General features: G+C 46.1%; 1 protein-coding gene across 6 annotated transcripts in view; it reads left to right on the forward strand.

Moving 5' to 3' along the window:
- Window positions 1–1,051: 1,051 nt before the first annotated feature.
- Window positions 1,052–12,880, forward strand: part of cUnh4orf54 (chromosome Un C4orf54 homolog) — a 162,749-nt gene continuing 150,920 nt past the window's right edge. Inside the window, exons 1-3 of one of the 6 annotated variants that reach the window (XR_013844748.1) lie at window positions 1,052–5,792; window positions 6,012–6,960; window positions 8,929–9,032. Coding sequence is in view for 3 of the 6 variants with exons in the window: in XM_080023783.1 (XP_079879909.1) it covers window positions 1,251–5,762 (4,512 nt within the window). In the remaining 3 variants the exon portion in view is untranslated. Of the gene's footprint in view, window positions 5,793–6,011; window positions 8,484–8,928; window positions 9,033–12,880 lie in introns of those variants that run through there. The other 5 variants (XR_013844749.1, XR_013844747.1, XM_080023783.1 and 2 more) reach the window with 5 other exon arrangements.

Consider the following 12,880-nt stretch of genomic DNA (forward strand, 5'->3'; position numbering starts at 1 on the left):
GCATGCACCAGCACAAAAAAAGAAAAGAATAGAGGCAGGGAGGCGCTCTCCGTGGTGCTGATGTGTCATCTGAATTACAATGGTAATTGTAAATCTAAGAGGTTCATCTAATAGCTAAACTTTATTTGGTTTATATGGGTTTTTTTTTAATTCGATTCTAACATATAACTTTAATGTATAATTTCAATTTCTCTATAAAATATTTCCTTATTTTCTTGCCAGACTTTATTTGGCCATTAAAATGACACGTTTGTTGTTGTTGTTGTATATTTTCTATAAAGACAAAATTATATATAACTGTACATTACTATTTTTATGGGTAACTTGGATATAACCTGCAGACCGTCGCACCATTCTGCGTTATGTGCGCACGGTTTCAGCGCTTGAAAGAAGCAAACCTGAAGAAACCTGCGCCACGGCGCTTTAGCGAACACCTCACGTACCGGCCTTTCTTGTATCCGTCTTTTAAACGAAACGTTTTTGGAAATAGAACATACTCGGAACGTGGTCGAATCGATTTTGTCGCTCGGCAGCATTGCGAAGGCAGGGGGATCGTCGTGTGCGTAAAAACACGCTCCCTGCATTCTTCGCGTCATATTTTTTGGCCGTCGTTTGGTCGAGGTCCCAGGTCACTTAAAACTAAAGCTTGCACAGCAACAAGGTTCCCATGACTCAACTTTACAGGAGGGTTGGTTGGTGACAGCCTCCGTCCGAGGTGTAACAAAACCCGCAACACATTCTTCCCCCTTCTGAAATAGCCCGTTTGGAAATTTCGTCACTGTGTCTATATGTGCTCACTGCTATATATGCTATATATATATATATATATATATATATATATAATTATTTTTTTAATAGCCTGTAAGGCGCCTTGTCTCCAGCAGAAACTTGTTGTTCGGCACAAAAGTGGGAAAAGAAAGCGGAGTCTCGGGGGGGGGGGGGGCTCACACCGTGCGCCGTCTGGAGAGCGCCCGGGTGAAGACGCATAGTTGGGGCGATGTCTCAGTGATCGTTTTTAGCTATAGCCTGCTTTTAGGCTTTATGTGGCGGTGATTTCGGGATGTCCGGAGTGTGGCTCCGTGTCCGCGGGCACTCGCGGTGACACACGACGACGGCTCGTCGGCAACAGCAGCCCGGCTTGCGCTCGCCGCCTGCGTGCGCAGAGAACGACTTTTGCGAAGACGCTCGACGTGGACCTGCATCGATTCTCTCAGTTTCTACCCGGTGTCAACCGTGAGTGGAACGGCGCGATGAAAATTCAAGAAATCCGCGAGCAGAAACCGTCTCGCAGTCACGGGGACTGGGACCCTCTCCAGAATGGGAGGCGCACGGACGCAGGCTCGGCGGGGAGGCAGCGGGCGGCGAACCGCGTCGACGTGGCCTCAATGGGCGCAAAAACTGTCAAAGGAGCGGTGGGACGTCACGCTGGCGCAGAAACCGGAGGAGGCTCGGATGAGGATGCTCAAAAATCCGTTGAAGATGACAAAGCGGGTCCTGCGGAGACTGTGCCATCTCCGGGGATTCCCGGTATCGGCAACATCGACTCGGATCGCCTCAAATTGCAAGCAGTCGCCACCGGGGATGAGGATTTTAAATACACCGACATGCATCTGAACAAGGGGGTCGACTCGGATGCTGATGATGATGAAATCGATGAGGATGATGATGATGATGATGTGAGTTTGGCGCTTTCTGACGAGTGTCTTCCGTGCACAACGGAGGACGAGTCCCACTACATCACCACGCACGAAATCCAACTCTCAGAGCTTTCTGACCACGAGGGCGATTACGAAACCGGGACCGGCTCCTCCGGCTGGGACGTCGAGGATGACAATCAAGTCTACTCTTTTGTCGATTATGCGTCTTTTGAGGGCGACGGTGCGACAAAAGCGCAAAGCCACCGGGCTCGGTTGAATGGCGCCGGGCTTGAAAGCGATCCCAGGCGCAACGGCTCGGATGAAACTCTGTCCAAGACCCAAAACCGCGGGAGCGCGACGGGACAGATCCACCTGTCAATCAAAACCACCTCCCGAGCTATAAATGACCCAGGCAGCAGCATCAAAGAGGAGGAAAACATCCTTTATCGTGCCGAACGCACAGGAGACGTGAGTCGCTATGTTTTGAGAGGAGCCGATGGGAAAACGGAGAAAGCCAAACGTTGCATCGCCGTCCCGAGGAGTTTACACTTCGGTGGCAAACTAAAGGGGAAGGAGCTCCGCGGGCTCTCCAGCGGCACGTCCAGCGCCGTGAGCGAGCTGGACGACGCGGACAAAGAAGTGCGCAATCTCACGGCGAAGACCTTCAAGAGCTTGGCCTACCCCTACTTTGACGCCATCAATTTCAGCACCTCCGGCGAGTCGTCGGCGTCGGAACGCGGCCTGGGAATAAACAGGTGGTCCGCTTTTGTCGACCTCAAGTATGGCGACCTGAACGTGTCGCGGGGCATCGACCAAAGCATCGTGACGCACAAAAATTCAACATCGTCGTTTGGAATCGCTCAAAACTTGGACGGTGAAGGGCGCAAGTGCGCGGCGCTGGCGAGCATCGAAACTCCCCCGGGCGAGATTTTTACTCTGAATAGCCAACAGCCCGGCGCGTCGTCATCCACGAAGAAAATCGAGCTCATGGGGAAATTCGGACACGGGCGCGGCGGAGTGATTACGCTCACGGAAACGTTGAATTTCCGTTGCAATGTGAAATCGGGGATGCCCGAAGCGGTCGAGAGGCGCGCCAAATACGCGCGAAACGCGCCGGGATCACGTTCCACGGATGGAGTTACAGACAGTGTGCCAGACGCGACGAGGAGAGGGGCCAGCAAGGCTGCCTGCAATGCGGGAGACACCATGGAAGACACGCACAAGAAGGCCATTTTCGCCTCCAGCCTGATTAAAAATGTCATTTCCAAGAAGATGCAATTCGAGCAGGAGCGCAAAATGGAGAGGGGGGAGATCAGGGAGCCCCGCCGGGCCCGGTCTCCTCGCCCTGTGCGCCAAGGGAAGGTTTCTCCCAGGGAGTCCTGGGAGTTACAGAGGCAGGGGTCGAAGCTCTCCGACACCAGCTCGGACTTCGCATTTTTTTGCGTGGATGAGTTGGGGGACATAGTGGACAGCGGTTCGTGCAGCGCCAAAAGTGACGGTCGGAGGCGAGAAAGTGATTTAGAGTCGGCGGATGAAGCCGGCATCGACGCTAAAAAAGGAGCATACGAAGCGGCCAAAGGCACTCTGCTCCGTAGCCAATATAGCGCATTCAGATCGTGGCGGGAGGCCGAGATAGAGTTTCACAAGGAGCATAAAAACGATCGAACTCCAGAGGAGCGGTTGCCCGCATCTAACGACAGCACAGGAGAGAGGGATCCGGACCCTGGCGACAGCAAGCTCACGAAAATGTCCCATTTGTTTGTGCCCAGTATCCAACTGCTGCCCAGTGATGGCGAAGTTGGAAAGCAGCTGCAGACCAGGAATTACTCCGTGCGCGTCCCCGTCCTCCCCTGCAAGGGAGGCAGGTTGGAGGGATGGGACTTTAGACCCGTTGCCACATCGAAGTCACCAGAAATCAAAATTAATCTGAGAAGCGTGAGAGACAATGCAAAAGAGGCGTTCGGCATCGGTAAACCGCGGCCCCCAGACGCAGGGGGTAACTCGACTCAGATGAGGACGGATGACTTCAGGTGCCAAGCGCTTGCAGCAGCTCTGAAGGGTGAGTGTTCGGATAAAGTACCACATTTCACGGTGCGCGATATCAGAGATAACAAGGGGAAGCTACAGACGCCCATACACCAAGTCAGGGATGTGCGCAAATTGGTGAAAAGTTCCTATCACTTCGTGGCGTTGGACAACAGCGAGAATAAAACTGGCTTCAACGCGGACGACGCGCATACGGAGCAAAAGAAGCAAGTGCCCCACCGTAATCCGGTGTCGGTTTCGCCCATCGTGATAAAATGTCAGTCTGTGAATACAAATAGCAACGGAAAGCCATCTGGAAACCGGGTCGACTCACCTAAACGAGGATTTATCGACGATCCGTGTAATGTTGACCGATCCTCTCCAGATGGCGCTAAGTGTAGCTCTCCCTTAGCCCAGAGGCCACATGGGAAGCTGTCATTGGGATACCCAAACAAAGGAGATGTCCATGAGGGGGACATAGGGTCGAAAATTGAAACCAGGTCAGCTTCTCATAGGCTGGAAAAAACTGCAGATTTCCCGGACAATAAACCTGAATCAAACGTGGCCAACCAGGTGGCCTTAGAAAAACTTCAAGCCGCTGTCAAGACAATGGAGCAACTTTACGTTTTTGACCGAAATGAATGGAAGAGGAAGAGTGAGCCTCAGCCTCTATCAGACAGTCACGTACTCTCCTTGATTACCTGTGCACAGCACAGAGTCGCTGAGGAAAGGGTGTGTGGTGTTAGTGCCCTCCCAAGATCAAACATTCACAAGCTTGTTAGGAGAGAGTCCTATCCCAATACTGAAAGAAACCTGCCAGCAGTGATGGATGGAAAGGAGAAAGGCAGCCCCCAACCCCTCCAAGATGCCCATAGCCATCAGGAGAGACCAGGCGTTATGTCACTTGCTGGGCAAGGTGCCGGTACCACTGGGGGAAAAAACGTGTTCAAGCTCAACATGTTTGATCACAAAACAACATCAGGCCCTACAACTGAAAGCAGTGGCAGAAGTGCTTTCCTTCCAAGTTCAGTCACACAAACCGCTTACGGGGCCAAGGGCTTTGTCCCCAAATCTCCCAAGCTGCCTGTGTCATTAAAAATCAGCCAGAAAAAGCATCGAGTGGAGACGAATGAGAAACAAGGCGTTGCCATGCAGCGGTCTTCCCAAAATAATTTCAATGCCCTGGCTGTCTCTGAGAACTACCTAACCATTCCTGCCAAGTCCCCTGCCACTAGTGGCAAAACAACCACTCCGGCTGGTTTGGGTCATGATAAAATGGTTTACACAATCACTGCCACAGGGGGCACGTCAGAACTGGCCGCAACGGGTCCGCAAAAACAGCCAGGCCCCCAAACCCACGCAGGGTGTGGTGAGACTTGTGAGAGTAATCAGTCCCCCAGTTGCTTCAACGTCGTCATGGACTCCCGGTGCCCAGAAATCCCACCCGCTACCAGCTACCACTCCTTGCCTCTGAGCATGTCGGCTGGTCAGCCACAGATGTACTGCTTTTCACCCACTATTACCCCAACACCAGTTCTGGACCCCTTCCAGGCTGTGCAGAGAAAGATGCTCCTGGACCCCAGCACTGGAAATTACTACCTGGTGGACACCCCAGTCCAGCCAACCACAAAGCGCCTTTTCGACCCCGAAACAGGCCAGTATGTGGATGTCCCAGTGCCACAATCGCCCATGACCCCTGTACCCATGTCCATGTCCATGTCACCTTTGGCACTCAGTCCTGGAGCATACGGCCACACCTACATGATCTGCCCAGGTTTCCTGCCTGCACCGGCCGCGATCCCCACACGGACCCTCACCCAGTCCCAGATGTCCGTGCAGTGCGAGGCAGAGGGTGTGGAGAAGTCACCCTCCCAGCAAATGGAAGGCATCTACGTGGAGAACCCCTATTATGTGGCTGCCGAGAGGTTGCCCCAAACTGCCTCCATGGCTCAGCAACTAGCAGACACCGTTAGGCCTGCGCCGGGGTCTTCTAGCAGCAGCCAGCCTTTCATCAGCATCCCCTCGCAGCAATGGCCTCGCATTGTCGCGCCGCCGCGTTTCGATGGGACAACTATGAGCTTTGTGGTGGAGCACAGGTAAACTGCGGCTCACCCGGACAGGTAAGTGAGTGTCAGTCAGTTAACATGACTTGACCACCTAAAGGACGGTGTCTTGAAATTAGATTTTTGTGAGTGGAGATGATCAAAGGTCTTGTGCTGTCTTAAAAAAACTTTTTTCATGTCTGTTTTTGTTTCTATTTTGTATTTATTTTGTTTTTTTTTGTGATGTCTGTTTTCGTTGTTGATGTCTGTCTATTTTTATTTTCTGTACAAAAAAAACAATAAACAGTTTGTCACAAACACACACACACACACACACACACAAAAAACCCTTTTTCAGTCAAAGAAATCCCTGATTCTAGGCCAGGCAATTTATCTCAAAAGTATATGTGCTGTATTGTAATCCTAAAGGATAACATTGATGATATGAGAATGTTAGCAGGGCTTTGCTTTGGTGCACGAGAAAGTTCAAGGCAGGCCAAGAGTTTTGTGTGAACATAGTTTGCGGCAGAGTTTAAAAAGGTCAGCGCCGGGGAGCCATTCGTTACTGGTCGCAGGAGTGAATTCAGCTGTTGCAGGCCATCAAGAGCCTGTAGTGGCTACAGTCGCATTGGGGTCACCTTTTTATAGGACACAGTCATTTAAAGACCAAGAGAGAGAGTGAGACGCCAACTTTGTCTCGGCCCCGCCTAGCAATTACATAAACAAATTGTGCAAAGCTGAAGCTACACCGTGAGTGGACTTTCCATTTCTAAAATGCAAGGTGAAATGAGACCCTGGGGCGTCATGATACCCTTAGTCAAACAGGGTCTAGCATTTGTCTGAATCACTCAGGCCGATCCAGCCACTGATTTGACTTCCGATTCCTGTTAATCACCTCAATTAGATCTCCAATCTGAAAATGGGAGTGAGGTTCGTAATTAAACATTCTGAACTGGCAACACTATGGCAACCAATATGGTTTTGGACTTTCAGATCTGATACCATTATGGATGTCAGGTTTGTGTGTTGTGGTTTCAGCTGTAGTACAGGCGTTCCTGCTCAGTATATGTTTGTTTGTTTGTTTGTTTGTTTGTTTGTTTGTTTGTTTGTTTGGCTCCCAACAGACTTGACCTTTGAGGGGATCTCGGAGTGCTGTCTGGACTTGCGCTCTCTGCTCTGCCAATAGTGTGATGGAATCGCCCATTCCGATGTGAAGAAGAGAGCTCATTTTGGCCTCGATCCGTCGCCACGCATCTGTATCCTGCACAGCACTATTGGGGCAAAAAAGGTTCACTGTTTTCTATAATTCATACATTTATTTAGATTTTCAGATTTTTACATTTGTGTTTTGTGCCACGGTGTTCTGTAATTGAAATGCATAATTAGCGAAAATATGCTGCATCACATGTACAGTAGTCAGTTGTTTTGTGAAATCTGCCATGTCTTACTGTTTTAAAGCTACATTAACTTACATTTTTGACGTTGACATCTGACATTGTGTATTGACTCTTATTTGTTTGTCAGTTGTTGTTGTTGTTGTTGTTTTTGTTTTTTTCTTAATACCTTTACCCACTCTATACTGGAAACACAATATATTTGGATCTGGTACAGCTTTGATATATCCCAGGTTTCACGTCATTTATTATTTTTTTTTACAGGGTATTGACAAAAGCCTATATTACCAATCATATTGCCAAATATCACTGATTGGTCAGAATTTGTTTTGGAACACTTTAGTCCCTCACACATTTCCATTATCAGAAACAAATTGTATATTTTGAAGGATGAGTTGCAATATCATTCCTTCTGTCTTGTGGATCATAAACAAAGCGCAAAAGGGTTGTGGTTAGGGCCTCACTTTAGAGGCCTACTATGGCCTCTAAAGTTGATCCTCCATTTTGCATTCACACCTCATCCTTCTAAGACAGTGGAACCTCTGGCTGGTCCTTTTGAAGCACCAGGGGTCTTAGCTAGGTGGGGGCTGAGTACTGTGATGATTTTAAAGATTCTGACACTATTTTTCAAGGATTTTATCCAGTCGTTCATCACTGCTCAGCGTGCAAATTGTCAGCGCTAATAAAGAGTTTGACTTTGTTTAACATTCGCTGCAAACATCAGAGCAGAGGTGTTGTGTTTGTTTCATAATTACTTTTCCTGACACCTAATTAAGATACTTCGAGTTCAAGTTCAAGTTCTTTGGCAAAACAGAATCTGCACTCCTGTGATTATGTCCCGTGTTTCTCAGTCAGTCGCCTGCGTTTTCATTTGTTACCATCGGAGGTAATTGCCGTACTTATCAGTGGAACGATTGCCAAGCAAATTGTTTTGCATATTGTTAGAGAGGGAAAATGTAAACACTTAAACACCTATTTTTCTATTTTTCAAATAAATTTCAAATATAGGGCTAAATAATATATTATTTTGGACAATATATATTCGAGAGGTTGGGCAATATTTTGTAAATTTATTATGGATTCTATTTTTTCCAAAAAGTTGAAAAACAACACAGCTTTGCAGCAGTGTGGAGAAAATGACATAAGGTATATTGTGCGTGGGTGCGTTTTAAAGATAAACGTGGCTGTCGACGGTTGACATGTACATGAATTAAACTGATGTAAAAAAAATAAATAAATAGCACCCGCTGTACAGGAATGCTGTGAGTGGATATTTTTGTGTTTTAGGTTATGTCTTTTGTGAAATTTTCAGTGCTTTTGTCTCTTAAAAAAACGGTTTAAAAAAATGATTTTTTTTTTTTTTAATAAGATTAAATAAATGTTAAAGTCTGCCCTGTCTTTGTCATGTTCCTTTTATTAATGCTTTCTTTTGTTCAAAGACTATTTTAACCTTATGTCCACTCTGCAAAACCTCTAAATAGTTCCGGTATCAGCAATAATCGACAGGTTTGAGATGCTGTTCTCAATGATGCTGCACAACACTATACTTTGTTAGGCCCACGGCCTCCCAGCACCACTAGAGGTTGCTCTTGACCCATCCGTGGCGCCTCCCTTAGGCCAACTTCACACACCTGGGATCAATTACATTCATCACCCACACAGTATTTATTCTCCAGCTCCCCAGTCACTCATTGCCAGACCGTCATCTAGCTTACCCAAGTTGTACTACTACTGGCCTAGTTCCTAGTCCTAGCGCTTGTTCCAAGTTCCAAGTTTATGTCTCCTTGTTTCGTCTTTCCCTAACCTGCTTGTCTCCTCTCGTCGACCAAGTCTGTCCGTCCCTCTCCATCCAGCCGGGTTCCCCGTCTCTCCACCCAGATCCTGGACCTCTCCTTCCCGGTCGTCATCATCCCTGCCCAGCCCTGCTCCATCCCTACCTGGCCGGGTCCCTCCGGCCATCTCCACCATGATGTCTAATAAACATCCTTCGTCTGCCTCCCGTCTCTGTGTTGTGCGTTGGGGTCCCTCCTAGCTCCGGTCGTAACATACTTTGCTGTTGCTGGACTAAGTTTGACTTATGACTAATTATTACAAGAAAACTAGAGCCTGCATATTAGACAAGAGTCTGCAATTATTGAACTTCCAACAGCCAGGGAATTTTCAACTCTTTAATTTTTTAATTATTTGATTTGTGTATATCTTACCCAGATTCGGATGAGAAGGTCAATACCAATTTCACCCTTGTGAAATGTCCAGAATTCAGAGAGCAAGGGGCTGCATGCTAACTGTGTTAGCTCAATGCATGGCTGCAGATGGGATCAACTAGCCTAGCTCCTGTGAAATTAGGGAACTACATCTTCCAGCATCTCAAAATCTTAGCAATTTAAGCGACACATCTTGCCTCTTTGTGACAAGTAAAAGTTGAAACAAAAAAAGAGAGAACCTAACTTTTTAAAATGCAGCTAAATCCAGAATATTTTTTAGTATCCCTTTAAAATATAAGATCTGATCTCCCCTTACCAAGGACCCTCAGGCGGTAGAGCTGGTGGTCTAGTGATCTAAAGGTTGCTGGTTCGATCCCAGGCTCCTCCTGCTAGCATGCTGTAGTGTCCTTGAGCATGACACTTAACCCCTAATTGCTCCTGATGGCTGCGTCCGTCGGTGATTGAACAATTGTAAGTCGCTTTGGATAAAAGCGTCTGCTAAATGAAATGTAATGTAATGTAATGTAATGACACATTATATGATTTGTCTTGCAAATCCCGGAGGGTATCAACAGTATCAGCTGGTATGTTAGCATGACTGAAAGGTGGCTTAGCAGTGTCGAGTCTGGAATGCAAACCTAATGAACAGGCGTTATTGACAGTCTCTAGGGTCTTTTGGTGGCAGGCCCATGTTGCAACCAGATACAGAGTCATGGGACCCAGCGGCGAAGGGATATAGGGGCATCCTCTCGTACTAGGCCTACATACAGGACATACACACACACACACACACACCTTCTGTCTTGCTTCATGACATGTAAGGGAAACTGTAGTGATCATTCAGATCCTCTATGTGGATTTTAGATCGATGGATAGATGGATGCATAGATGGGTTAATATAAAAGAATAACAGAATATAATTTGTGCCCATGATATTGACACACCAAAACACCAACGCATCCAGCAGGTGGCAACCACGTGCCACCGACGCTTCATGATAGCGTCGGAAAAATAAGAAATGGATGTAAAATGTACTATGATGTGCTATTGGTAATATACATGATATAACACATATTTACATAAATGCCTTCTTGTTTCCGACGCAGAGGTCAGTAATCAGAGGACCGCGGTCCGGGTCCGGACCCAGGCGCTGTCCTTTCCGGACCCGGACCTATAACCCATAAATTATTGAGAATGAAAACATTTTGACGGAGTGTTTCTATTATCTACTATATTATATTAACTGGCACAACTTTTATTGCCTCAACGGTACTGGGGGAGTTGTCCAGGAATGTCACAGACCAATTGCATGTATTGTAAATCATCTCACGTGATGTTACTCAGCAAAGCGTCTCACTGTCACACACAGTCGAGAGACGAGACAAAAAAACATTTACTGATGGAGAGGTTGTCGAGGAGTGCATGAGAGCGGTAGCTGAAACCTTATTTAAGGGGAAACAAAAAGAGATTTGTGAACAAATAGAGCAAATATCAGCATCATCAGCCACAAAGAAAGCTGAAATGTTAACCCAGGATGTTCTCGCACAACTGGATGAAGCAATTCATAAGGTTCCATGCATAGGCTTAGCTGTAGATGAGTCCACTGATGTGTCTGACAAGACTGAGTTGTTGGTTTATAGAAGGTTCTTCAACAAGGAGAAGAACGAGTTGTGTGAAGACATATTAGGTATTACACGCCTTCAGACCCGTACATGAGGAGAGACATCTACCTGGCCATAAAGGAGCTAGCAAACAGGGGAATAGAGCTGAAAAACAGGTGGTTTCAATAACCACAGATGGAGCCCCTGCCATGGTTGGGAGAGAGAAAGAAGCTGTGGCAAGAATGAAAGAGGACAATCCTGAGCTCATCTCTTATCATTGTATTATTCATCCATCGGTCCAGTGCTCCACCCTGTCAGACAAGTATGCTGAAGTGATGAACACAATGATTAGAATGATCAACTTTCTCAGGGCATCCTCTTCCCATCAATATTACATGCTCAGGGAGTTCCTCAAAGAAGTTGATGCAAATGCTGATGACCTGCTGCTGCACAACAATGTCAGATGGCTCAGCAAAGGCAAGGTGTTGTAGCGCTTTTGGTCAATCCGAAGGTAAACCGCAGCTTTCTTGGCACAGCTAAAGAGCCAAAAGGCAACACCATTTCCCCCCTTTTTAGAACATGAGAAGAAGATAGATATCGTGGCTTATTTGGTTGATATCACTTCACACCTGAATGAACTGGATTTAAAGCTACAGGGCAAGGACAATTCAGTTTGTGACCTGATGACAGCGGTTCGCTCCTTCCAGAGGAGCTTGAGGTGTTCAAGGAAGACCTGCATGTGATCTGTGCACACTTCCCAAAAGTGCAGGAACAGGTTCAGGGTGAGAGAGTGGTATCTTATTTTGTAGACTTTGTTGACAAGCTGATTGTAAACTTAAGCAAATGTTTTGACAGCTTCAGTCTTGGACAGCAGCTCACCCTGTCATTCAGAACCCTTTCCTCATCAAGGATATCAGGGGGTTTTTCAAAGGAAGTCACACAGCACTTCAAGTGGGCAATGCTGGGCCTCACCAAATGCAACTGGTTGATATCCAATAAAATGTGGCCCTGAAAGAGCATTTTGGAGAAACTGACCCTACCACTTTCTGGCTCCAAATAATCTCAGAGACAGCTTTCCCAGGTCTGAGGAAAGTAGCCCTCTACATATTGACCATGTTCGGCTCCACATAAGCAAAAAATCATTACGCGCTCACCAATGAGCACCTACACATGTGCATCAGTATGGCCCTGACACCATTCCAGCCCAGATTTAAAATTCTGGCAGGACAAGCTAAAGCTCACTTTTCTCACTGAACAAGAGAAAGTGGTAGAGTGTGATATGAGGAAAATGTTAAAGCTGTTCAATTGTTTGGATTGTTTATTTCAAATTTTTAGATTAGATAGTAAGTTAGTTACATTAGTTAAGATGTGAAATGGAGTTCACAAAAAAATAAGGGAAAGGTAAACTCAAGCTGCACTTTTTTTTAATGAAGCACTTTATTTTAAGATGCACATCTTTGAAAAGATCTGTTATGTATTTCATTTTAAAATGCAGCCCTTATTTTATTTAATATTAGAAGAATATTTATTTATTATTAGAGCACTTATTTATAATCCCTCCAGTTCAATGTGAAAACTGATAATAAATATTGTTGAAATATTATTGAATTGTACTTTATTTGATGACAGTCAGTTGTTGACTGCATACAGACGTTGATACAACTACCAGGCTACTTCAATATGACACTGAATCATAAAGCAAGTTAGACATTATGATGTTCCTGACCTTTGCTTGAGGAAATTCTCTCTAACTGGACCTCCTTGAATTTTAATTGAATACCCCTGATGTATGACGCAATTATTTTATTATTTGGAAACAAGCCAAATAAACAATAAAGCGCCATGTTTGAAAAACAACAAACATAAAAATGTATTATCCGCTCATAATTGATTGTGTATATATAATGGATTTCGATATCTGTAGATAAAGTTTTACTTTAAAAAATAAAATAAATAAAAAATACCGACGCAGACTGA

Source organism: Zeus faber (assembly GCF_960531495.2).
Source record: "Zeus faber genome assembly, chromosome: 22".
NCBI classification, from domain to species: Eukaryota; Metazoa; Chordata; class Actinopteri; order Zeiformes; family Zeidae; genus Zeus; species Zeus faber.